The following is a 26,744-nucleotide window of genomic DNA, read 5'->3' as shown; positions in this document are numbered from 1 at the left end:
AAATTGTCAGTCAAGTTTAATGCATCATAAAGAAGTAAAACTACATTGGCATATTTAAGACAAACACTTCTTTTTTTTCTATGCACACTATCCACTGGACAGCCCCCTTTTCAAAATAACTACTTTTAACAGTTGAAGACAGTTTTTCAGAAATTCTTCACATATTCAACCTTCTACATTTTTCCTTTATTTTTTTTATTTGTCTGAGAAGGAAAAAAAATTATGAAACCTGAAAACATCTACATTGCAAGCCACTCAGAATGCATAATTGCATACATTAACCAATGTATAACAACTGTGTTTTACTTAGTTCACTCTATTCATCAATAAAAGAATATAAAAATCTTGTTCAATCAAGAGTTGTGTATTAAAATAGATTTGTATAGTACTGCACAGTTTCTCCCGGAGTTGTGAAAATGGTTGAAGGGACCATGTGCTTTCTGGGCAACAGAAAAAGCCAGTCCCTCATGTGTTCATTTTTTAAAATTAAAAACAAAAAAGGCTATTCGGCACCGTGTGATATGCTGATGTGAGAGACTAGCCTTGTGTCCTGCTCTGGTGGCTTTCCATAAGTACCTGTTGTGCTAATTGGTGGAGAACTCACAGGGACAGGGACAATGGCACAGGGAGTGTGAGCTGAGAAAAGCGGGGTGTCCATCAGCACCTTCCCAGGCAGCCGCAGGACACGGGGCTCTGGGGCCAGGCAGCACCTTGCAGAACCAGGAAGACAGCTAGAAAACAGGCAGGTGCACTGGGATTTTCTCAGGCTAATGCTTAACACTTCCCAAATATGCTAAAACCCAGCAAAATGTTAAAAAGGAATCAAGTTTCCAAAAACAAAATCCTCCCAAACATTTTTAATTTTCCATGCCCTGTCCCTCCCCAAGAAGTCTTGTGTTTGAGTCTCCAGTTTGAGAAACAACCCCTTGAGGCAGTTTTTTTTTTTTTCCCTGTACCATTTCAGCAGATATTTCTACAAAAAACCCCAACCAACCAACCAACCACCAACCAACCAACCAAAGAAAACAAAGCAACCAAAAAAAAAAACCCACAACAAATGACAAAACAAAAAACCCCCCAAAAGCTCAAAAAAACCCCAAAACAACAACAACAAAAAAAATCAAAATCATGTTGCATATCTTTAAAAATGCAGTACAAAAAGGTTTTTTTTTGGCATATTATCTGTACTGGCAAGAAACAAACCCCAGAATATTTATTTGCTTTTTTGTTTAAAAAAGAATCCAAAATGAACAAAATAACAGAAAACCACAAAATAATCACTTTAAAAAATGAAACCCAAACTGTCAAAGATATCCACTGTTATGGTTGATGCTAAACGTTGCACAAAAACTCCATGAGAAAAATACACTGATAGCAAAATAAGTAAAAAGGACCTGCAAAAGGAGTTTTACAGTCGTATTTTTTAAATATTTTGGAACGCATATACAGATGCATCAGCATGAAAATACTTCAATATTTTACTAGAAATGCTAACTTCATACAGTTTCTTTATTTAAATATCTGCAATTCTCAAGTCTAATAATATGGAAAAAAAAGATCTTTTGTTTGCAAGGCTCTGTGAGTGTCCGTGATGCTGTTCAGGTCACAAAGACCCCATAGCCAGGTCACCTGAATCAATGGGGCCAAACTTGCTCCTCTGACATCCATGTCAAGTGCTAAGTAGCTCAGTTTCTGGTCATCTCACCGGTTCCCCCCCACACACGTAGCTTTCAGCCCAACTACTTCTCTAATGCCTCACTAACTCCTCTCCCCGTGGAACAGAAAGCCTGCCTGCCACCACAAAAGGCTATCCTGCTTCCTCTATCAGCCATGCTTTTCCAGTTCATCCTCAGTCATAAATACATTAAGGCCAACATAACAAAACAAAATGTCATAAGCACTGAAGGTCTTGGCAAATACAAAAGTGCAGCACAACCCGCTCTGTGGGAGTGTGCTGCCACAGTGACCTACAAACTGGGCTGCCTGGTCTGCAAGTCTCTAAGTGTATCAAAACTGAGATTGCTCCTTCTGTCCTTTGTCCCAGTTTCATCTCTGCTCTGCTCATGTGCATAAAGTTTCTCGTGGCCCGTTCCTCAGAGCTGTCAGTTGTTACCCTGTGATGGCTGCAGAGCTTTGTGCATGGCAGCAGAGGCAGCCGAGGGTTTGATCCAGGGGATGGATAGCAGGGAGGTGGTGGTGGTGGTAGTCATGGTAACCTGAATCATCTGCTCATTTTGTATCAGTCTAATGAGGGTTTTGAGACGTTCCAGGGATGACTGAGTCCCTTTCTGCTGGGCCATCAGGCTGGTTTTTAGCTCTAAGCATTTCTGTCAAATAAAGAGAAGGGGAGAGAGAAGGAAAGACTGAGAATACATTCAAAGTGGTGTCAAACATCTCTGCAAACATCCTTTGGTGCCTTGGGTGCACATTCTGCTCAAATGAAGTATGTTCTCCTTTGGGGAAAGCAAAACCACAGCTTAACAAATGGAGCAACCAGCAGTGCTGCACACATTGCAGCAGCTGTCAGAGGGAACAATATTCTTCCCAGGCAAAATACATCTGGAGGATGCTTCCAACTCCATCCTGTAGACAGCCTGGCAGGAACACCTTCTGCACTCCACAGAGATGACTGGCACAGGAGTGCAAGAGCTGTGTTACTGAAAACACAGAAGGCACCACTCAGGTCTCTCACTCTTACCAAAGGACCCTGATAAATGTTTTGTGGGAGAACCTCACCAGGATGCATTTCATATGTGCCACACATTTCAGGGAATAGGCACTGTGAAGACACATTAATCTCACTGAACATGATGTCAATATTTTTCCAGCAGAAAACTTTGCTCCAAGACACAACTGTTATAACAGAGCACTCACAAGAAAGCTTTCATCCCTCAGGGTGGCCAAATCTCTCCCTGTGATCTCTTGAAATAAAAACCTCCATGCAAATGGGCACGAGAGCAGAAGCTAAACAAAGGCATCCCAAATCCTCCATTTCTCCAAGAAGAAGAGGTAGGAAGAATCAGTAATTCTCCTTTCCCTCCGCAGCCATGGACTGCTGCATCCAGCACCTCATTCTTCAGTGAGGGACAGATGCACACCCTGAGTCTGCCTGCAAGATGAAAGGGGCCTCTAATTCCTGAAACCTGTTTTCTTTCTCCCAGTGCACTCAGGATTCTGACCAGACTGATTACTTGTCTGCAGATTGCTTCTCTCTGGCTATGGTCCAGACTGCCCAGGGGTGGGATTCTCCAGTCCTGGGGAATTGGGAAATGGTCACTTGAAGATCAACTTGTCTGGAAAGCAACTGTGTGGAGCTGCTCGGACGTTGGTTTAGAGAGATGAAATTTCAGATGAAAGATAAATTAGTTTCTGTTTTTACCATTGCAGCTGTGGGGTGTATGAGAGTGCTCTTTTTCATATAAATCTCTGTTAAAATGTCAGAATGAAATTGCTCTGTGTGGGACACCTTTAATTTATTTTCTTCTTTCAAGTGGATACATTTCCAATAAATATAATCATTGACTGATATTACCATTTAAATAAGACAGTGTTGCCCACTGGAAGAACCTGATTCTGCTTAGGTAGAAATCTTACTGATTTTGACAGCCATGACACACACCTGATAGTTGACAGCTTTTCTTTTTCCAAATTCCTCAGCCCACTGCACTCTCCTACCTATTACACACACATGTGGTTCCATTAGTGCTAAACACATGCACAGGGAATATACAGTGATGTCTTTCAATAAGTTATTGCTTTTCCTTCCACTGCGTTTTACATGATAAATATTTTAATATGCCTTCTCTGGATAACTGCAATGGTAAAACAAGCAGTGACCAGTTACTCCTGCAGCGGCCACTTGGATTTTTCCAGGGTAAGGAAGTGACAAATATTTATTGAGGCTGCCATGCAAACTAACAGCTGCTTCTCAGGACAGAGGTAGCCCCAGATAGTTCCTTCAGCCATAAAGGGTAGGAATTAGGCTTTGAATTCAGCCCATTCAGCCAGAGACCGATCCTCATTGCACAATATGTGTGGAAGACACCTCCAGACAACATTTAGCTTTGAAATGAGTTTGGAGAGACAAAATAGTCCACGTGCAGTCATGGAGAGATGCTACAACATTCAGTAAAGATGGTTATTTCTACTTAATAGCAAGAGGTTTGAGCTAATGGAGAGGCAGCTACCACCAGAGGACACACTTGTGACTAAACTTTTCACCTAGAGGATGGAAGTACCTTGAAGTCATTGGGTACCTCAGAGCTACGGATGCAACTACAAGGAAGGCAACCATGGCTATTTGTGGAGTTTTGTTTGTGTGTGTTTTGCCACAGAAATTCAAGTGATTTCTCCTCCTCTGCCTGCCAGAGTGGCTTACTTTCGTGCATAAAGAAAGTGCACATGTACTTCCTCAGAGAGAAACACATTCACACTTGAAAATCTATTGCTTGGGAGCTTGAATCATTTTCTAGCCACAAAATACAATTTTTTTTGGGCTTAAATTCTTTATAAACATCTCTTCAGGAGACTGTGTGTCCCCATCAGGTGTCCTACCTTCACTGCACTGTTGAGAAGTCGATCTTTTTCTTCTAACTGTCTATGCTCACTCTTCAGCTCACTGCTCCTCTTTAATAACTTTCGCTTCTCTTCTTCTTTGACTGTGGAACAATAAGATTAAGGATGCAGAGGTTAAGAACAAGGATGTGCTGTGCATTTGAGGACAGAAAGCAGAAGCAGGTATTTTGCATGGTGAGTTTAGGGTCTCATTACCCTTTTGTCAGCAGGTACAGCCAAAGAAATCTGGAGTCTCTGCTTGCAGGCATTTCTTCACTAAAAGGGTGGTCGGGCATTTGAGGGGGCTGCCCAGGGAGGTGGTGGAGTCCTCATCCCTGGAGGTGTCCATGGAACAACTGGACATGGCACTCAGTGCTCTGGGCTGGTTGACAAGGTGGGATCACTTACAGGTTGGACTCAATGAACTTGGAGGTCTTTTCCAACCTAAATGGTTCTGGGATTCTATGCATGTGTCAATGGTTAGCACACAGGAGGACAACCCAAAAGATATACAGTGCACATTTAAGGTGAATTAAAATTAGGCTTCATGTGATCCTGGAGGTCTCCAAGAAAGTAGCATTTAGGAAGAGGCCAGCCCCTTGGAATGGCAAGTTAGTGACCCTGGCAGAAAAGCACAATTATAACTGTGGCAGACCTCCATAAAGGTCCTGACAAATATGATCTAATGCCCCAAACAGCCTACTGTAATAGTGCAACAGGGAATTAAAAAAGAATAATGCTCAATGCAGTGCTGTCACACAGCATGACTCAAGTGGCTGCCATACCACGTAACAGTGAAACCATGAGAAGCTGGTGCTGCTGTGGTGTCAGGGATTAGTCAGTGTGGCATTGTGTACACACCCAACTACGTGGCTCTGCTCAGCCTGACTCTGCCTCACAATGATTCTGCCTCAAAATCCTGTTTTCAGCACTGTTCCAGGGAAGGCACCGCATTGATGACAGCTTCCTCCAGGAGAGTGGAGTTCCTGAGAGATTACTCTCAGCTTCCTTACAGAGAGAAGATGGCAAAGGAGCAGACCAAGGGGAAGGGGACAGAAAGAGTCTGCCCTCCCCAGTCACTTATGGCCCTATGACCTACACCATCAGACCTGGCAAACACTACTTTGATATTTCAGCTAGGGACTCAAATGGCATTGCTATCATGAGCAGGGAACCTCTTGTCAGTGGCTGAGTTAATCCCTACCTGTTTTATGGGTAACATAGGAGTGAACAATAGCCAGAGTTCCAGTCCATGGCACACTGTCATCTTTCTTTAAAACCTATAAGCCAGGAAACAATAAATGGTTAGGATTCAAAAAACCCACACATTAATGTTTGCTCCAGCCTTACAGTTTGGCAGGACCAGAACTTGGATCCTTGTCTCAGAACATAAAAGTGATCTCAAGGCTAAGCACAAGGAACTCTGTGGCACAGAATCTACACTTGAGTGTTTTAATAATTTTTTTTTCTTTCTTGTGCAATCAGCATTATTCACAGCAATGAGACAGTTTAGCATATCTCACATAACTGTGATGAACAGTTGTGTGTAACAAATTTAAAGAATTTAAATTTGTGATTTAAAGAAAAGGAAGTTTTCTCCTCACACCTTTCAGATCCACTGGTGAACAGTGTCTTCTTCTGACACTGCCTCCCTCATCTCTAAGATTTACATTCTTTTGTCTGGCTACATGCTGGTGGTGTTACTGTAAACAAAGGAGCTGAAGAGACTTCTTAAGGGGACAATTCTTAGCAATTACAGGCAAGCTACAGCACTCCCTGTGTGTTCTAACTCTAGGATGCTGAAAAATACCAAAAATAAATACTGCAAACTGCACTAAAAGCCTCTCAGTACTTCTTTATCTAGTGTAGTCCACTGAGCTACGACCATAGGTTAGATTTGTTTAGGGGTACACAAATCCAAGGTGTCTCCCATTTTCCCTTCTTGGTACACCATGCTCCATGTAGCTTACCTTCTGTTGGCACTTTGGGCAGACCCAGAGCCCTTTGGGGGCAGTTTTGAGGGGTGGGTCCAAGCAGTTGAGGTGATATGCTCTGGGACATGTGCCACAGGGCTGCAAGTTAGCTCCACGCTTGCAAGCAGTGCAGTGTTCATCGTGATGGATCTCGTTCTGCAAGAGAAGGGTGCCCTGGGTAAAGTCAATCCATTGAGAACTTCTCTCTACACAGCATTCAAAGCCTCTACTGCAGCAGACAGGCTCCTTCAAACACGAAATCTAATTGTCAAAAGGACCCTGACAGACACAGAAGACAGAAATAATAGATATATGATAGCAACAAATACAAACAACAAATGACCCAGAAGCAAGTTACATAAATTGAAACAGAAACATAAAACCCAACTAATCAAACACAGGAGAGAGTCGACTAATGTAGCCAGATTGTGATATAGGAATTATTTCACTTTTTTCTTTGCCAGTGTGTTACTACAACACATGTATCCCCATGCATGGCTCTGTCCTGGATCAGAGTTAGTGTGGGGATCACTTGTCTGTCATGCCCAGAGCAGAAGGAAGAAAACAAGAAAAGGGTTCTGGGGAAGAAGCACAGTTCCATGTTTCATTCCCACTGCCTCAAAGGCAGCTGGGGAAAGAGGAGGCTGGAGCACAGCCTTGGGCTATAAACCCTCTTTTGTGAACTCCTCTGGCCTTTGTCTCCCTGGCACTAATTGTTCTCTGCTCAGACTTGCTCTGCAATCTTTCTCCAACAAGACTGATTAGTGCTTTGTCCAAAGCAACACACAACATGAACTCAGACTCATCAACAAAGTCACAATGTCATGTAGTACATTGCTATGCTAATCCGGTGGCAACATTAATTACTCTTTTTAATAGACACTGATTCTGAAGCTCTCATGCCTTGTGAATCATTACAAAAAATTAAAAATTTCCTACAGCTTTTCTAGGAAGTAGAATAGTAATTTTATGGGTTTTAATTCCAAAAGCATGTTTTCATTTTTTTGAATAGTAATTAAAAAGTTTCATGGCAGTTTTAGTCAGGGTTATATCTTGAATTCTAAAGCAGTCCTGCCAAAAAAATCACTCTCCAAAATATTACTCTTTATAAACTACCTGCTCAAAGAATCTTAATTTTAACCCCAATGTAAGGAGATTTAATCTTTATGAACTAGAATGGTTACTCATTTTTCTTATCAAATTTTCATTAAACTCATAAATCTGGACTATCAATTTCTCAATCAGTGGAGTCAACAAAGGGACTAAATTCAAGCCTTGCATGTGAAAGCCCAAGAGTTCATCTCCTTAAAATCCTAGCTTAGGCACTCAAAGCTTTAGTTAAGTGGGAGAAGTGAACACTGCAATTAGGTACCTTGAGAGAGACTACAATAATCAGAAGCAAGCACTGGATACACAGTGAGGAGAGAGATACCTGCTAATACACAAACTTTGCCACACATACCTTCCAGAACGAATCCTCATTTGCTAGCATGTAAAAGAAGGGCGGAAAACAGATCAGTGGAAAATACATTGCTGCAGCAGTTGCTACTTCTCAGCTGGGGGAGTAATTTTAATCAAGATGTGGCATGGGAGATCAGGACATGGTCAAAATTAATGCAGGCAGTAAAGAATGTAACAGCAAGCAGTGAAATTAGCATTTGAGATTTAAAAATGTACATTGCAGGTATCCTATGTCCAAAGGTCTGATGCTAAAAGGTCATAGTATTTGAAATTATCAGAAATTGTCATTTGCCAGTGGTCAGAAGGTCTTCCTGAAGGACCACAGCATGCTGGGTGTTGAAAAGGCTGGCCCTGAACCAACAATGCACTTAATGTGGAATATGAAATGGGTGCCTCCAACTAATTGTTAAACACAGATTTAAATGTTGAGCTAATTCCTGGACAAAATGGCCAGCTCCTGTAGGAGTGAGCCTGAGGGTATCACCACGTCCTTCTCATCAGACTGCCCCCACCCAGAACACCTTGGGATGAACTGAGTCTGTACCGATTGTATTCACAACCTGATATGAACAAGAATCAATACAGCTCACTGGAAAGCAGGCCAGGCCTTCCATGAAAAAAAAATAAAATTGTGGAATTCAACACAATTTGGTCCAAAAATAAAAAGCCAGAAAAAGTTAAGAGCTTTATGGAAACTGCACAGTGTGCTGCAATTTCTGCTGCTGATTTCATAGAATCACAGAATATCCTAAGCTGGAAGGTACCATCAGGATCATTGAGTCCAACCTCTGGCCCTGCACAGACACCCCAACAATCCCATCCTCTGCCTGAGAGCGTTGTCCAAAATCTCCTGGAGCTCTGGCAGCCCTGGAGCTGTGACCAGACCCTGGGGAACCTGTTCAGTGCCCCACCACCCTCTGGGGGAAGAACCTTTTCCTGATGTCCAGCCTAATATGCCCCTGGCACAGATCCAGCTATTCACTGGGGATCTTGCAAGAGGCTGGAGCACACTGTCCCAGTGAAAAACGCTTAATGGACAGGGATTTCTTTGGATTAAAGTGGAGGCAACCAAAGTGATATTTCTGTCCTGTCCTCCTTCAGCTCCCTCTCTGATCAGAGTGGGAACATAGCTGTCCCACTGTGATCCCTCCTATCAGACCCACCTGGAAGCCCCCTCCCTCCATTGCACACTGGTTTTACACACTGATGTGTGCATACATGTGAAGATGTACACGTGGGCAGGCCTCACACACATGTAGAAGAGGAACTGAGATTATAGAAACACCTTCACCTAACTTGGTGAAGGTGTTTCTATATTCTATATGCCACTCCTGCAGAGTGCCAGAACAGGGCAAACACTGAGTAAATGCAGAAGCATCCTTCCCGTGCTGGCAGTTTATGGGCTTCCCTAACACTGAGCTTGCATCTTCATTTTTATATTTAACAGCCTTTGATAGATTTTTTTCTTCCATAAATTTCTCTACTTTTCCCAAGAATTCTAGTATACTTTGGCAATGATGTCCCTAAGTAATCACAGCCTTATAAAATGTGTAGATGTTACTTCACATCCAAAAATACACACACAAAGGTCCACCACTGTATGACACCATGATTACTCAGGGGATATAAATGTTATTCAGATAAACAGAGGCTTGATAATTGATGAATCTTTTGTACAAATGATACATGTCAGGGGATGTGACCTCATTTCAGAAAAGACATTTTCATTTAAATCAATCCCGATCAATTAACATTTTGATCAAAATTTACAAGAATTTTCCTCTTCTGCATATCCAGAAATGACAGTTGCTTCCTGGCCATCATGGGGATTTTTTTCTAGCTTGTTTGTTTGTCTTTTCAGCTCACTTTTGCTACTAAGTTTTAAACTTCTTAAAACACATCCACTTCCCTCTTCTAGCTGCTGAAAAATTAAACTGAAGACAGTACTTTTAAAGGAGCACTTTATAAGAGAAGGGCAGCCATCTCTGCACTGAAGCTGGAGAACTGCATCACGGCACAGCCAAGCAGTGTGGGACAGCCCCTGCCTTCTGCTCAGTGCTTGCACAGCATCCAGCAAAACAGTGCTGGTGCCAAAAATATCCTTGCAGAGGTGGGGAGTTCTGCTATAAAGAAGTCCATCTCAACATTCTCAGAATATGCGGAACTCCAGCAGGTATTCTGGATTCTGGAAAAACCAAAGATACAGGACTCAAAGAGGAATTAATGATAAAGGAGAGAGGTTGCTGATTTCCAGGAAGCTCCAAGACAGCTGCAACAGCAGCTGTATGTCACTTGCCTACTTCCTTGCAAATAAAATGAGAAACATGTAATGAAAGGGAGGTCTGAGATATCAAAACCTAACTTAACCCCACCAAGGGGCTGGAGGCACAACCTGCTAACAATACCATTCTGTCCTGATTTCTCACATGTGTTCACATGGGGAAAACAAGTGCTATGATAAGACAAACAATCTATTACAATTTTAATTTTGAATATAAAACTAAGCCAGGAATAATATTCTTTCCAGTGGGGCTCACATGAACCTGGCTTCCTGCTAAGAGGCATATCATCATAGCTGCTTACTGTAATAACCTCTCCTCTCCTCTGAGACCAAATGCATTAGAGGTAAGTAAAGTAATGCATATGGTAAGCAAGCCAAGTGTCTGTATCTGGCATGTGGAATTTTGAAGGCAGAGGGAAGCACTGCTGCCTTTCAGTTGGTGTTCCTGTGGTGCAGGAAGTCAAGGCAGAGGCAGAAAGGTGAATCTCAAGCACTGAACATGACACTTAACAGTGAGATCAAGCAAACACTGAAAAACTGTCAAAATTTCATGTCTTAATTATAATCACCCCTGCAAATGCTCCTAATACCGAAATAATATTTAACTTAGAAAAACGTCTCTCTTCCCTTTACCTCTAATCATCTCAGTAGAGAAAAAGTTCTAAAGGCAAAACAAGGGCAAGGACAGAATCAAATTTCTTTACTGGCTTTGTCTCCTCTTCTGAAACTCAAATTTCTCACTTTCTTTCTTAAAATAGTACATGGGTCTTGTCTGAAGAATTAAACTGTACTCAACATTCTCTGTGTTTCACCTCACATGTCCCAACTCTTTGTCTTCTCTGTGTTGCACATTTTTTCCTGAAATGTGCTTCTTCCCATGAGCTAATCATCAGCATCCCCAAATGACTCCTCTGAGTTGTTAATTCTCAAGGCATTTACTATTAAGTTCCAGATATGAAGTTCTTATAAGCACAAGACTGGAAGGCATCTGGAAGGTAATCAGGTCTAGATTTATGACTCTACCTCTTGGAATCAGAAAAACTGGCTTTCAACCCTTGTTATTGAAGCAGAAGTTGTGGGAAATTTCTGGTGCTTGAGGATGGAGAGCAGTTTCTTAAAGCCAGTGGAAAGACGCACATGAAAAGCCTAAAATAGTAATTATTTTTTAATAATATTTTTAAGTACTTGGGGTTGGCAACACTACTTTCTTCAATCAGTTCTCTCACTGCTTAAAGTGCCTGTCTTAGGTTGCAAGATGTGACTGGGGGTGTGTATTCTATTGCTATCTGTTAGAGGTGGGGCAATTATCTTCTGTTAATTGGACCAACAACTAAAACCAGGTGGGGCAGTTTTCTTTGTCTTTTCCACAACCAATCCTCCCTCCAAGAAATATCATCTGTTAATGGGCCAGTGAGTGTCACTGCATAACTAATAAAAATTACATCAGCCCATTAGGAGATGCTTTGCCTAGGGGAAGGAGCCGAGCATTCCTACCTGGATATAATCTGAGATTTAGAACACCACAATCAACTTTTTCCACTGGATTCCTAGAGGAGCAGCTTTCTTTTCCACTAGATTCCCAGAAGACCAGGCCCATCTACACCACCACAGGACCTTCAGAGGAAAACTCCACCCTTCTACAGGATCACTGCCCAACAGAACCACAGCTGGCACTGCAGGAGGGCTGCAGGCACCATTTAGTGGGACTGCTGCCCCACCACCCTGACCCGCAGGGGGTCAGGGCCTATTCTGACTCTGGCAGTGTTGTTTTGTATTAGTGCATTTCCATTTTTTTCCCTAATAAAGAACTGTTATTCCTACTGCCATATCTTTGCCTGAGAGCTCCCTTAATTTCAACATTATAATATTTCAGAGGGAGGGGGCTTACATTCTCCATTTCAAGGGAGGCTTCTGACTTCCTTAACAGACTCCTGTCTTTTCAAACCAAAACAGTGCCAGAGATCAGATTTTCCACTGATTGCAGAGGCTTTGGATCCATCTCTACAAAATTTGGATCCATATCTACAAAATGACCTTTAGCCTTACCCTTCCATTGGTTTTGCAGGAAAACAATGTATTTTCACTCCATATTAAAAAATACAGGGACATTACACAAAGCAATGCCCTGTGGTATCCTAACAGTAACTCACATGAAATCCTACTAATAAATCTTTAACACATCATTAGAAGAGTAGTATATTCATTTAAAAATATGCTTACCTCTCGTTGAAAGGAACAAGGGGTTATTCAAATAATTCGATGCAAGGCGTTTCCGCTACAAGGGAAAAGAAACCAACCCCCATGTCACTGCAGTGCTCTGGTTGTCTCTTACATTTCAGATTATCAGTCTCCATGGGCTTACCTCATACCTAACCAGCTCTCCAAAAGCTACTTAGAGACCACTGACACAGTCAGACAAACAGTTGCATGATTTACCTTTCTAACAAGTCTTTTTTTGTTGTGTATTAGATTTTATTAAGAAGAGAGAAATACAAATTGTGAATGTTATTGATGGGATTGCAGGATACATTGCATGGGCTGGTAAGAGCAAGACTACAGCAAAACTAATTCCAAGTCCAACAATGTCCATAAGGGAAAACTGTTGCTGTGAAATGACATTTTTATTTGCATATATAGAAATGGTGATGGATTTCTTACCTGCAGGAAAACCACTACTACCTTTGTGATACCTGCCTACAGCTCAGAGGAACATACTACATTTGCAAGCAACAACTGAGGGCCTTAGCAAAGTATTTCCCTTTCAGAAATGACTGTGCAGGACCTTGAGGAGCTGGCAGGGATTTCAATCTGCTAAGATCACCAAACTTACAAACAGAGAGCACTGCAAACCTGTCTGAGATGTTTAACTCATCTAACACAGCCCATGGCCAGCCTTGTCTGATGGCACAAGCTGTGGTCAATAATAGTCTGGACAACCCCGAATTGTTCCTCTGAGCCACCCAATACTTGTACAGCAGAACTGGAGACAGCACCATTTTCCTCCATTAGATGTTGTTAGATTCAGCTTGGAAGAAAATTAGAGGGGTTGTGTTACTAAATTTTTTATTCTGTGGTGAAAAAACTATTCTTTTATAGACAGGTGCCTGCCAGTCTGTTAATGAATTTTGAATAGATGTTTCTTTTTTCAAAAAATAACCAGCCCAAAATGTAACACTTTCCTATGAAAAAAAAAGGCTACTGAGGGCATGAAAATAAAATGATATCTTATTTTTTAAAGAACAAAGCTTTGAGAAGAAAAAGCACACCATTCAAGTGAAGACATAAGACCATGATCATATTTTTACAGTCAAAGTTACTATCACCACTACAAATGCTGAACTCCTGCCATTTTGAGGGGTGTTGGCAAATAAAAGGTCTAATTTATATGCAATTTCAATTTAAACAATCATGAATTAAAGATCATTCAGTATACTAAATTAAACTGCACCAAAATGCCTGACATGCCACCAGTACCTCAACACCCTGATTAGCAAAGCAGTCTGAGCAGCTAATTGATTAGAGAAAAAACATCTGCCTCCATTTTACTTGGATGACATTCCCCGTGGTCAGTACTTAATGACAGCTCCTAATGAGGACACAGCTGATCAGCCACAGGAGTCTTTCACAGACATTTCTTTCTCCTTGCCATCCTTCATTCAAGCATATGCTTTTGAGAATAGATATGATGAGAAATATATGATGAGCTAGGGGTGCAGTAGACTTAGGTCATCTTCTCTTCCACCTCTCCAAGGTAATAGAGTTTGTAACAAACACCAATCTCGCTACAGCCACAAAACTCTGCTGCAAGTATTTTAATAATCAGGATAAAAAAGTCTAAAGAGCTACAGATTTAATGCTAGCAAGGCTAAAGTTCTACTGTGTTAAATACTGCACATATGGACATCAGTATTTGCACTGAAAAAAGAATAGCTGAGGAATTCTGAAGAACTCAAGTGCCCAGAGCTGCTCTGGAGAATAAAAATCTCCAGTGCTTTCAAAAAAAGAGCAATCAAGCAACTCAGCAGTTTGACTGCAGCATTTTCTTCTTAGCCTCATCTGTTTGCTATCTGCCAACGAAGACAGAAATCTGAAATACTGGCATACCAGAAATTCTGCATCACTTATGCCTAAATAAAGAACAATCACTTTCTTTAGTCTTAGAGAACTTCAAACACACTCAGAGAAGCCTTGCTTAAATGGAGAGCTGGCTGCAATTGAGTTTCATCCCAGTAAAAAGTTCAGACAGTAAACCCAAACTGTGCTGAAATTTTAAATGTGAAATTTTAATTAGTTGAATAAATGCATATTTGTTCATTTAGAAACAAAGAAAAAAAAATCCAGAAAAAGTTAAGCCTTTTTATACGCTGCTTTTACACCAAATTTGCAATCCAGTATTATGCAGGACCAAATTGTGATACTACTATAAATGCAACAGTGTAAGTGTAACAGACAACAGAGATTATCTAGAGCATTTTATTTTAATAATGCATTATTATATTTATTATGCAGATTTCTATACCCTCTGCAGACCACACTGATTCTTAAACCAACACACCCCTTTTATGAATGTCAAAAACTTTAAAAAGCAAAGATTATTATTGTTATTTATAATTAGCACATAAAAAAGAGAATTTATTATTTGGCACATAAGAAAAGAGAAATAGCAATGCACATTTGAACATAATGCAGCACTTCTGTTCTCTAGTTATGATCTAAAGGGATTGCCTTTGTAGATAAAAGAGCAATTAGGTGCCACATTAATTTACTTCTCTTGGACTTAATCAAAACTAAGATGAATTCTAGTTTGGAGCAAGTGATGTTGTGTGGTGATAACCTGTTGCTTAGGCACTGAGATATTTTCTTTCTTTTCTACATCAGTATCTCTTTACAAGTAGCTGTGCTTCTGCATTCATATATATTTTTGTAGTAAGAAACACTTAGACCTTTTATTGATATGAAATAGAACTGTGGTAAAAAAGTGAACGATAAAGTACCTCTGTTTCCAAGAGTCCACTGTAGGCTGGATTTGCTGTGCTTCTTCTCTTTCTTTCCTGACGCTTGCTCTGGATTTCTGTAACCATGGAAAGGAACATGAACTGTGTATTTCTCATTCATCAGGGAAAAATGTAGATATAACTTGTTATGTAAGATGATCTTACCCTCAGCCCCTTGGGCTTTGTGTTCCGTTTTAGTTTCTAGAGTATAATTGGGTTGCATCAGCATTGATTTTTGCTGCAGTTCAAGGTTTGACATTAATAAGCTTTTCCTTGTGAGATTCACAGGCATTTTTTTATTTTTTTTTCTTCCTTCAAAGTAGACTTCTGCTGCCCTACAAGAATTTTATTATGATCTTGTGAGATTCACAGGCATTTTTTATTTTTTTCTTCCTTCAAAGTAGACTTCTGCTGCCCTACAAGAATTTTGTTATGATCTCTTCAGACACATATTCAGCAAGCATCATCAGAGAGCCTTCAAAGTACTCTCCTCCATGGAGGCTAGAAAAAGCATCATTGAAATGGCACAGCTGGATTCAGTTCTAACCAGGGTGTGATGATTTATCCACCCAGAATACAACTTCATAATCCTGAGCTTGCAAAATGTCATTATGAGTCATATGTGGATGTGTGTGTCACTGCAAACACCAGCACACAGATGGGCTCTTTGGACTGCAGCCCATTTCTCTCTTCCACTAAACTTCCACAACTCCCTTCCACTAAATGGTGACACCAATTGAAGATGACACATGCTGAGGACTGTGTTTAGCAACCACCAGCCATGTGCACAACTCTGTAAACACAGAGAGATGGAGCAGATTACTTGGCCACAGAAATCTGTAGGTTTAATGCTACTTTGATCTGAGCCAGGATTCCATTTATACCACATGGAATTTCTTTCTCCAGCTCTTGACGTCAGTTCAGAATGCTGAGATTATTACAAGCATGTCTTTTAGAGCCTGTTATTTTGATTATAAACCCCAGACACACTTTAGCAAGGAGAGCCAGAGCATCCATCCCATGAAGTGTGTGCTCTATTCCAAAATATTTCCTGTGTGAATATTGTAAGGTAAAGTTTAGACTTTGTGCTGAGGTACCAGAGGGTAGTCTAAATGCTCCCATGGTGGTGATACCTCTGTTCTGTCTTGCTCTGCCTCAGAAGGAGAGGAACTGGCAGGAGCATGTTCTTCAGCCCAGAGGCCCTGGAGCCCACCCAACAGAAACTCAGGACACCATCTGATTATGCAGGAGTCTTTCCTCTTTCCTGGTGTCTTTCCTCAACATCTGAGCTGAAGAGGTCTATCTCAGAACACACTCAGCACCAGAAAATGGCCTTCAGGGTATTGAGCAAGATCTCCCACCTGTAATCCAACAGTAAGATACAGCTGAGCTTTAGGGTGTTTATACACTTGGGAACTGGATCCCCAGCTTAGTTCTGGTTTCCAACACCCTTTTCAAGAGCTGATCATTCCCATATACTATTTTAAGCATTGCTACAGTACAGGGTACCAGTGTTTTTGGTCATGTCTTGGACACGGTGTCCCTGGAGATGAGACCAACACTTTATATGGGTTTTGTACTGGCCTAACTTCCAAGATATGGATTTAAAACTTTGCCTTCATGAAAGAGTATTGGCTAAGCCACTGTGCTTGGAGTGATGGATGCATCAGAAGGAAACTAGATGGACAAGAAAAACAGGAGAGTTTTTCAGCTGGGTTTTTCTATGGCACAGGGACACGTCACCTCTCATGTTCAGAAGGTGTCTTCCCCTTGGGCACTTCAAATAGCACTGTCACATGCTGCCATGTGACTCAAGGGGCTGCACAGAATCTCACCACCAAGAAATGTGTGATCTGAAGCTGCACGAGGATGTGAGATAAGTGCTTTGGCTGTAACCACTGTAACATCACATTAACATCATTCACACTATGCAGACTCCAAAACACAGGATCTTGTTTGGGAAACAGTTTTGTCCTACTGTGAAAATATTTCTTATGAAATGCTCATGTGTCTGTGCTGAAATATCCACCCTGAACCTCCCAGGCTCTTTGAAATCATCTAAAGGGAGTCGTGCCTCAGCAGCAGGGTGAGTGCTACATGCAGATCCAGTTGCCTCTCAAAGCCACAAAAGAGCAATGTTGTTCTTGATGTCAGCATCAGCTCTTCTAAGGGAAATGCTCTCAAGGCCCAAAGGTAACAGAGATGTCACAAGTGAGGAGCCTTGGTGCAGCAATAAAACAGGAAGTGGCCCTCAGCTCACTCTCTTCTTTGGTCTCAGCAGTATGAGCTGGAGCTGTGGCTCTTGCAGCCAGGCTCAGGACCCTTACCAGTGAATTCAGGGCTTGCAGCATCTCAGCACCGCCATGGCAGTCCAGAGAAAAAACTGGAGTTAGGGCAGGCCTGGTCTTCCAGAAGTGGTCTCAGGGATACAAGATTGGGACTTTCAATGGCCCAGAAAAAGAAACAAAGGATTCAATGCAGCAGAGTTTTCTTTGTATGTAACTGGGCCAAGCATCTCATAAAAGGACAGTGATGGATCTGTTGCTCTCTGTCCTTCTTGGTCCCAAGTTAAAGAGAAAATTTCTTTGGTACATGTTGTCACCAAGGCAACAGAAAACATTTGGTGGGAGTCTGAATCACACATATGGCAGATACTTGGAATGCAGCTTTGGAAGAGGCATTGCTATGGTACAGAGATAAGAGATGGTTGGGATGAAAAGTAATAGCAGTGGGAATACATGGAAAAGAGGAGAGAGAGAGAGAATAATGAATGGAAAATCTCGAGAGGTACAATAGCCTATGAAGCCGTCAGGGGGGAGAGCACTTTCTTAGAAACAAAGTACCAATTTTCACTTTCATGGAAACAAAAATATCATGCATCTATGCACATGTGGAGTGGTTCTGTCAATATTTACACCCAGACAGAGCAAAAGCATACACTGGTGTGCTATCTTTTGTTACTTGTTACTTCTGCTTAAAAAGTATTGAGTACTTTTCAGAACAGGATGCAATAAAGTTAAATTAAATTTGTTTCAATTGATGAAATCATAAATATTTCAGTAATCTAGATGCAACAAGATATGCATTCTTAGAATGACCTGAACTAAGAGTCCTTCTTTTAAAGTTTTGCTTTCTACCTTTCTTTTTCTTTTTTTTCTTTTTTTTCTTTTTTTTTTAAACAAAATTGTAATGCTAGAAGGTGTTTCTAATAGCTTAGAGAAAGAGTCAATATGTTACAACCATGAACTGCATCGTGAAATTGAGCTATCTTATTCCTTAGCTTATCAATTTAAAAAATAGAAACCAAACAGGAAAAATTAAACTGTAATACATTTGACAAAGATGAATGAATTTAAAGATATGTTGGAGGCCAAACTCCAGTGAGCTGCTGTCTTCACCAATAAACACTCTGCTTGGTCATTCTATGTAGCCTGTGATGGCAATTTTTCTTTATTTAAAAATATTTTATTTATTTAGAAAAATTTTTCTTTATTTAAAATTTACAGGGAAAGCTGTACTTTGCAGACTGTCAGTTAGTGGAAGCAGCTGTGTTCATTTACTGCTAAAGATGCCTCACACTCAGACTCTGCAGAACAGAGCTCTCTCCCCAGGCAGGGAATGCTTGTGTGCAGGTCAGGTGAAAAGGCTTCTAGGCAGACAGAGAAATACACATAGAAGTGGATCACAGCCCTTCACCAGAAAATTAATGAATAAAATTAAGGAAAACTGTAACACTGTGAATTAGAGATACTAAATTAATAAGCTTTTAATGATCCAATCTTGATAAAGTTAAATTCCAAAAATGTGAAATGGAGAAATAATTAGAAGTTTTAAAACAAACTGTACTGTGTAATGACCACTGCTTCCTGATAAATAGCAACGACTGATGACTGTAAACATGACACAGTAAAATAATAACCTTTAGCATGTGAAAGCTATAAGGAAATCTCTGACAGTTGTAATCACCAATTCTGATGAAGAAATATCCTTTCCATAATAAATAGCTCTTGGTTGGAACCTTTATTTAATGCTAGTAGAAATATAAAAAGTGAATTTGTCTTCAGGAATTGATTCTGCATGGTGAGTGTTGTAGCAGTTTGGTTCAAAATGAGCGTCTCCACACTTGGTGTAGAACAGACAAGAGCACTGCTTGGCATTTTGAACATAAGTAATAAGTCCACATAAACAATTTATTAGTTCCAATAAAATCAAAGGGTATAGAATTATTCAAAATTAAGTCCTCTCTGTTGTAAGCATAATTTGTTCTTCCGCATAATTTCAAATGTTGTCCTGTTTTCCTTAGACAAAGAAAACAACAACCGATCATCATTTGCATTTTTTGGATTATAAATCTTCTCCCCAAATTGTTGTAGCTTTTTGATTTCCATTTCAATCCATGACCATTAAGGGATTAAAAATTATGAAGGCTTAAAATTTCTTTAAACCGCTTTCAAATTCTCAGTCACTGGGACATTAAACTATTTTTTTAAAATGCAGATTTAAAGAGGAAAAACACTGAAAAATGGGAACAAGACCCACAGCAAACCTGCTGCATATACTGAGGAGACATTACAATTCAGATGCATTTTCTCACTAATTCACAACTTGTCTTTAAACCAAAGAACTGGAAATCTGAATAAAAAGAAATCAAGGTAAAAATGGTAGATACCTTGAGACAGCGAGGTAGCTAAGCATGCTCCTACATCTAAAGCACATAAAACTTAAACTCAGTGCACTGGAAATTCCTAAGTATTTTGTTTACTATAGTCCATGGGATGGGTGGTAAATATCAATTCCCTTTAACACTTTTTGTGATCAAGAATCACTGTCAGCTGACACAGATACCAGTTTTTTCTCCTTTTACTGGTAGAATCACACCAACTTGTTGTAGCTGAGCTTGTAATTAAAACCATCAGGGTGCAGATCTTTACTTCAAAATACCTGCATCATCTCTGTCCGTGAGAAGTATTCTGCCACCCCAAATTGTTTCATGCCACTGGTAAATTTGCTAAACAAACTCTTTTTTCCCCCTCTCATCTCTAATTTCAGAACAACAAAGCTGAGGCAAAGAAAGATACAAATCTGCTAACTTTTGCAAGTTATTTTTGGAAGGTTGGAGAAGGAAACTGAAAACAGTGTGATGCTGATTTTAGCTTATGTGCAATATTTGTTTGAAGTCATATTCAGGAGCCTGAGGAGACATGCTAGATACTCTCAGGCAAACACAGGATTTGATGGGAAGTTAGTTAAGTTTTGGCTAAGTGGGGAAAACGAAGGGAAGGAATTCTTTGTGAGAAGTAGTCTTAAGTAAGTAAAATCTTATGAAACAAATGCCAGATTTTTACCACTACTTTACATATTATTCTGTGGAACTCTAGAGGTGACAGACAATCAAGTCAAAAAGTGAAAGTCCATCTCACACGGGAGAGAGCAGAGGGCACTTGCTGCATATCTGGGCAAACATCTTTGAACCTCACAAATCCATCAACCACATCAGTGCCAGTCAGGACCTTTGCAGGATTTTTGTTTCACTGTTTCTTCCAGGTCTTAACATCTTTTAGAGGACCATGATGACTGAGTGAGTCCAAATACCAGCCTGTGCCAAGCAGCCTGGTGGCTGGCTGCAGGGCCAGTCCTCATGCCCTTTGAGCATTGCCATGGGGTGGGAGGCAGAGTAAGTAAGGTCACTCACTATTGTGAGACTGAAAGGCACAACTGTGCAAAGGTAACCCTTCATCTGATTTTTTCATTTTCATTTTTTCAGTTTTCATGCCCTTCAGAGAAGGAGAGAAGGAAAAACAGAGGGAATCTTGTTGATGTGTATAATATCTGCAGGCAGGGATCAGAGCATGGACTGGGCTGTGCTCCATGGTGCCCAGCAACAGAACAAAGGCAATGTGCAGAAACTGATGCCCAGGAAGCTCATCCTGAACATGAGGAAGAACTTCTTTTCCAGAAGGGTAACAGAACACTGAACAGATTGCCCAGAAAGGCTGTGGAATCTCCTTCTCTGGAGAGATTCAAAAGCCATCTGAACACAATGCTCAGCAATGTGCTCTGGCAGAGAAGCCAACAGAAAAGATTTCACTCAAAAACTGAACTGTAAATCAACATATGCCACCTTACCTTCCAAATGTTCTGTTGTAACCAGTCCTAGTGCTACCATGAAGGCAATTTTCTAAGGAAAAAACAAATGGGTTAGATTTTCTACTATAATGATCATGGTAAGAAAATAAATAAAATTAGCATTGACAGAATAAACTCAGTAAAAGTCTTTTAGAAATGTATCTTATTTGAATGCATAGTAATGTAAAGAACTTTAACTGAAGATTTACTTGAGATATGCCTGGTTCTCCTTGTATGATTACATAAACTCAAGCAGTACAAAGATGCCTGAAGTCAATGCTAAATGACTACTGATCTTACACAGCACATGACCAATATTCAGTCAATTCAATCAGTTCAGTTTCACATTGCTAGCTGAATTGTTTCTCAATTTTTTAGTGAAGTAATTTTGTTTTATTTTTTACAATCTGGATATGACACTCTGCTTTTATTGGAAATGAGCAAGCTGTAAGAACTGAAACAAGTATGAACTGTACAACACTAAACAAGACATCAGAAGCATATTAAAAGTCCCCTCCCATTAAAAAAAAACAAACAAAAAAACAAAAAAACAAAAAAACAAACAAACAAAAAAAACCAAAAAAAAACCACCAAACAAACAAAAAAAAAAACACGAACAACCAACCAAACCAAAAATTTTCAATCCCGGGAAATTTCTCTTCCCAAATTTTAAAAATAACATAGTGTGCATGGATTGTGAAGACATATACTGATCCAACATTTTTCCTCAATGGGGAGTGAACAGACATCTCCCACTGACACTGGTGAACTCATTTTGCAGCATAAAATCTGATCTAAAATATTACTCACAACCCTTCTAAACTATATATGCACAAAACATATCTTCATACCAAAAAAGTCTTCAGGACATGCTGATGCAGTGATAGGACAAGTATTGGAGCAGATTCTAAATGCTCTGCCAGTGATTTGTCACTGGAAGATGTTTCCTTGCAGAAAGGTTTTGCTGAAGTTTTTATCGCATGTTTTTGATGAAAACTGAAATTACGCTGTGTTTTTTCCAAGCCCAAACTGAACTGAACTCCTTGTTTTTCAGTCACATTTGTGGGGCTTTGGGGGCCTCCTCTTTCTGCTGTGCTGAACGATCTTGTTGGATTTCATGAGGTTCAGTTCCACAGGAGAGACAATCTGACTATGCAACTCAAGCTCTTGGGAAATCCAAGCAAGAAAAGCCCACAATCCAAGTCTGAGGAAGTGGACAAAGACCACAGGAAGATGCAATTATCATACCTCAAATAAAATGTCTAGATTTAGGTCCAACTAAAACACAGTGTTTAAGCAGTAGAAGGTCAAAACATTGTTTCATTCAAAGAGTGTTAGGAGAACATGTTTCAACACTTCCAAGTCAAAATTAGTCTGACCTTCATGTTTTGTGAAAAGCCTGATGATTTAACATTTCAATTCAGTTCAGGATAAAATCAACTAGTAAATCACCAGATCTACAATTTTCTTTTCAATTCTGACTTTCACTCAGTGAAATTGTGAAAGCAGAAACATCCTCATTTTGCAGATGAAAGATCTAACTATTGGGTGGTTCATCAAAATCAGAGGGTTAGGACTGGACATCTCTACCACTCCTGCATCTGTGAAAATACCTTTGTCAAACACCTCAACTAACACCCATGTAAGTAGGAATAATTCCTTTCCACAGCCTCAAGAGATCCCTACTCTCCAGGTAGATTAAAAAATGGTGGTGTAATGGCACTGGCAATTTAGATATATTCACACCGTATTTCTGCCTTCTATATCTGTGGTAATTACACGCACGTGTTCATTTGCAAGTCAGACCTTGATTTCAGTAATATTCACTCCTTACATGCCTGAAACACCAGCCAGGCACAGTGGGGGCCCCACACCTGAAGGAAAAGACGAATATTTGATCCACTGTGCAGATCTGAGAAGAAAATTATTCAGCTGAGTAGGATTACAAGCTTCACCGCAGCCCCCTCAAAAAGTAACAGTGGCAGGATACTTCTCAGCACTGTGAGCAAAAGTAGTAACAATTTTAGGGATAGAACCAGGAAGATGGAATGGTTAATGCGTGTTTTCTCAGTGGTGTGCAGAATTCTTGCATCACCCCAACATTAAGCTGTAGATAAAGCACACATTTTCTGATGCTTCAACTGAAATTTGTGTACTAGAATGTTTGCTAAACAATTTCCTCTCTTCATGCTGAAGTTGTTTGAATATGTATCTAACTAAAAGCAACATACTTGCTTAAAATATGAAAAGCTATCACAAGTAGACATGATAATTATATCATGATTAAACACAGGAAGTTTTAGCTTTTATAGGGACTTGAAAGAGGGTTCCTTTTAAAAAACCCAGTACAAGCAGTATTCTTTTGAACAAGCATATTATTTTAACAGCCTACTTGTTTTTATGGGTTTTGCTATTTCACACCTCTGCAGCTGATTGGATTAAATTCAAAATCTGACTTCCACTGCAAAACTTTCATTTCAAATATCACAGGGTCTATTGTTTGTCCTCTGTACGGGAAGTTGCAAAGCCAAGACTTCATTTTCTCCAGATTTTCAATCCAGGCTTAATACTAGCATTTAGTTCACAATTGCCATTTGTCTCTCTTGTGCTTAGGAAGAATTAGAACGCCAGTAACTAAATAACCAGCATTTGTGGCAGTAATTTTTCTTTTCAATAAAAACATTTTAGAACGACAATATTGCCAGATAGTTTGCTAACAGGAATTTTTAAATTATCAAAAGGGTTTGGGCAGAATTCTGTTTCTCTCTGTGTTGAACTCAGGTCTCTTCAAGAAAAAAAGCAAATATTAACCCTGCAGTCACCCAAACAACTCCCCCCGCCAAGATATGAAGAAAAAAACCACAAAAAGCAACATCCAGGGTATTTTCTCCCCAGAGGAGCAGCTCCGTTTTGTAATTAGTCCATTTCTTTTCAGAATCCATCCTGGTGGGAGAAGGTCCATCACTGGATCCATCATCGTTGTTCTCCATCCCCAGCTGTGCCCTGCTGATGGGAACAAGGGGTGGCCTCCTCCTCCTCCTCAGTCCATGATCAGCTTCAGGGCTTTCCAGCAGGATGACCAAGCCAGGAGCTAAAGACAGTAATTATCCTTGCTCTTCTCTGTTTGTTCAGGTATACTCAGTAACTGCTTTGGGATTCCTGGTTACTGCCAAGTCTGGTTATTTCTAGTTAGCTCATTTCAAATTGTTAGTGGAATTTGTTAAATCCCAACTAAGTTCTGTACAGAGTTATATTGGAGTTCCTGCCTCAGTTTTCTGCTTTGAAGACAAATAAAAGTGAGCAGTGCCTTGAGTGCCTATTTGCTTTTTAAAAATACCATGCTGTGTTTGCTTTAAATTTAATCATCTGCTTATAAGCCGTGAGTGCTTTTAGAAATACACAGTATGTCTTTTCATGAAGCACAACAAAGATTTTCATAAAAGCATTTCATTTTGTAATTACGTGTTCTATTTATGTCATTACATGTATTTATACTAATTATGATGTTAGTTCTAATTACACTAATTGCATAAATACATGGTAATCAACCAAAGTTTACTTTCAAAGAACAAAAGAAATTAACTCCAGACCTACCTATTTATGGCTGTGCAACAAACCTATGAAAAGAACTGTCTTAGTTTAGGGCACAGTGTCAGCACCCTTCCCAGAAAATTAAGGTTTTTGAGACCTCCAGTAAACAGGGTAGGAACAGTGTCTGTGGTTAGAAAAAGGTCATTGAGATATTCTAGTTAGCTATGTAATGAAAATCTTACATTTTTGAATCCCATACCAAAAGTGTGCCCAGTCCAACTGCCTCCTCCTGCATCTCTCTGGAAGGCTTTTATTCATCATTTTTCCATGGGGGAAAGTTACAGGCAAAGAAAAATTGATGTTTTATCCTAGCATTCTGTTCCTAAGCAGAGCCTACTGGTCTTTCTGCCTACAAGGTGCTACAAAATGAAGAAGTTTTTGGAAACACCTGCCTAAACAAAAGAGGATTCTACAGTCCCATCATTCCATGGTAATGAAGATTCATATAAGGGTGAGTTTTTAAACTTGGGAGGTTTCCCAAGCATAGTTTTGCAGAGCTTCTGCATAGAGCTGTGATATTTTGGGCTAAAATATTTATCCTTAATACTTTTTGAACCATATGAACCTCCTAAAATAGTGAAAAAATTGACCACACGCACACCTCAAGTAACATATTTTATATTGTAATAATCCTCTTAAACCTATAGCTCCAAGGATGCTTTTGTGCTACACATATATTAGACTAGTGAAGTTAAAGATTTTACAGGAGCTGAGCATTTCTACAAAAGAAATAGATTCAGCCTGCATAACTTCTCAAACTGCCCTAAAATTACACCTAATATAATGCGAACATATCCAGTCAAAACCCAAAATATCTGTTAGAGAGACCCTATTTCTACAAAGAGCTGCATTTATATTTCTAGTTTAAATCAAAATTATAGTTCCTAAAAGAGATTTAGTCTCACTACCTGCTACCTACTCTTACCCAATTTAAAGGATTTTAATGTACTTCAGACTAGAATCTGTGTACATATGGGAACACATGTACACAGCAAGTGCAGGAAACTATTAATACAATCTAAAAATTGCAAGATTCATTACAAAGAATATGTTAAAAGCTCAGCTTACAAAAGAAATGTTAATTCCACTTCACACACAGCCTCTAAATCTTTGACAACATGAAAGAAAATATCTTAAGCTTGTATACACCTTTCACAAGAAATCCAGCTACAGCCATGGGGTGCCTAGATTATTATGAGACCTCCAAGTCTTACATTTTGTGACAGTGGAAGGTTTGAATGGTGCAAACCAAATTTGTCAGGGCACTTGCTGGCAGGGGAATTACCCTGATTGCAGAGATTGAGAGGAGAGATGAACAGCTGGCAGAACCACAAACACAAATAAAGTAATTGCATAAGCACAGAGAAGAATGTTTAGATTTGGCCCCCATAACTTAACCATATTGTAGCTCATCTATTAAAAAATTTAAAAAAAAATCACCTCTGGATTTTCCTCCTTTTTCTTTTTGGTAGCAGGCAGTCCCTGAGCTGACTCTTCAGGAGATTTCTTTGTCTCCAGTTTACTTTCTGTCTGGGTTTGGACTTGAGGTTGAATAATGATAACCTAAAAGACAATGTACAAATAAGAGAATTCATTATATGAAACTGGATTTTTCTGCCTGAAACCTTTGAGTCCTCTTTGAAGGTTTACTTGATACCCTAAAAATAAGAAACGTAAGTCACAAGTCAGAAGCATAAAACAACAGGATACTTAGGTTAAGTAAGTATGCCTCTGAAAATTAGGAGAGTTTCTATTTAGAGGACT

At 39.9% G+C, this 26,744-nt stretch overlaps 1 protein-coding gene across 2 annotated transcripts in view; it reads right to left on the bottom strand.

Moving 5' to 3' along the window:
• Positions 1 to 2,102: 2,102 nt before the first annotated feature.
• PHF21B (PHD finger protein 21B) overlaps positions 2,103 to 26,744 on the bottom strand; it is a 160,410-nt gene continuing 135,768 nt past the window's right edge. For both annotated transcript variants that reach the window (XM_041398737.1, XM_041398738.1), the window contains 9 exons: positions 26,421 to 26,543; positions 21,390 to 21,441; positions 15,264 to 15,340; positions 12,490 to 12,544; positions 7,990 to 8,012; positions 6,525 to 6,683; positions 5,759 to 5,834; positions 4,555 to 4,658; positions 2,103 to 2,327 (listed from right to left, as the gene is read on the bottom strand). In XM_041398737.1, the coding sequence (XP_041254671.1) occupies positions 2,103 to 2,327; positions 4,555 to 4,658; positions 5,759 to 5,834; positions 6,525 to 6,683; positions 7,990 to 8,012; positions 12,490 to 12,544; positions 15,264 to 15,340; positions 21,390 to 21,441; positions 26,421 to 26,543 (894 nt within the window). The remainder of the gene's footprint in view (positions 2,328 to 4,554; positions 4,659 to 5,758; positions 5,835 to 6,524; positions 6,684 to 7,989; positions 8,013 to 12,489; positions 12,545 to 15,263; positions 15,341 to 21,389; positions 21,442 to 26,420; positions 26,544 to 26,744) is intronic.

This window comes from Onychostruthus taczanowskii, unplaced genomic scaffold (assembly GCF_017590055.1).
Source record: "Onychostruthus taczanowskii isolate IOZ18803 unplaced genomic scaffold, ASM1759005v1 scaffold15, whole genome shotgun sequence".
In the NCBI taxonomy this organism is placed as follows: domain Eukaryota; kingdom Metazoa; phylum Chordata; class Aves; order Passeriformes; family Passeridae; genus Onychostruthus; species Onychostruthus taczanowskii.
This window is presented reverse-complemented; position numbering and strand designations above follow the sequence as displayed.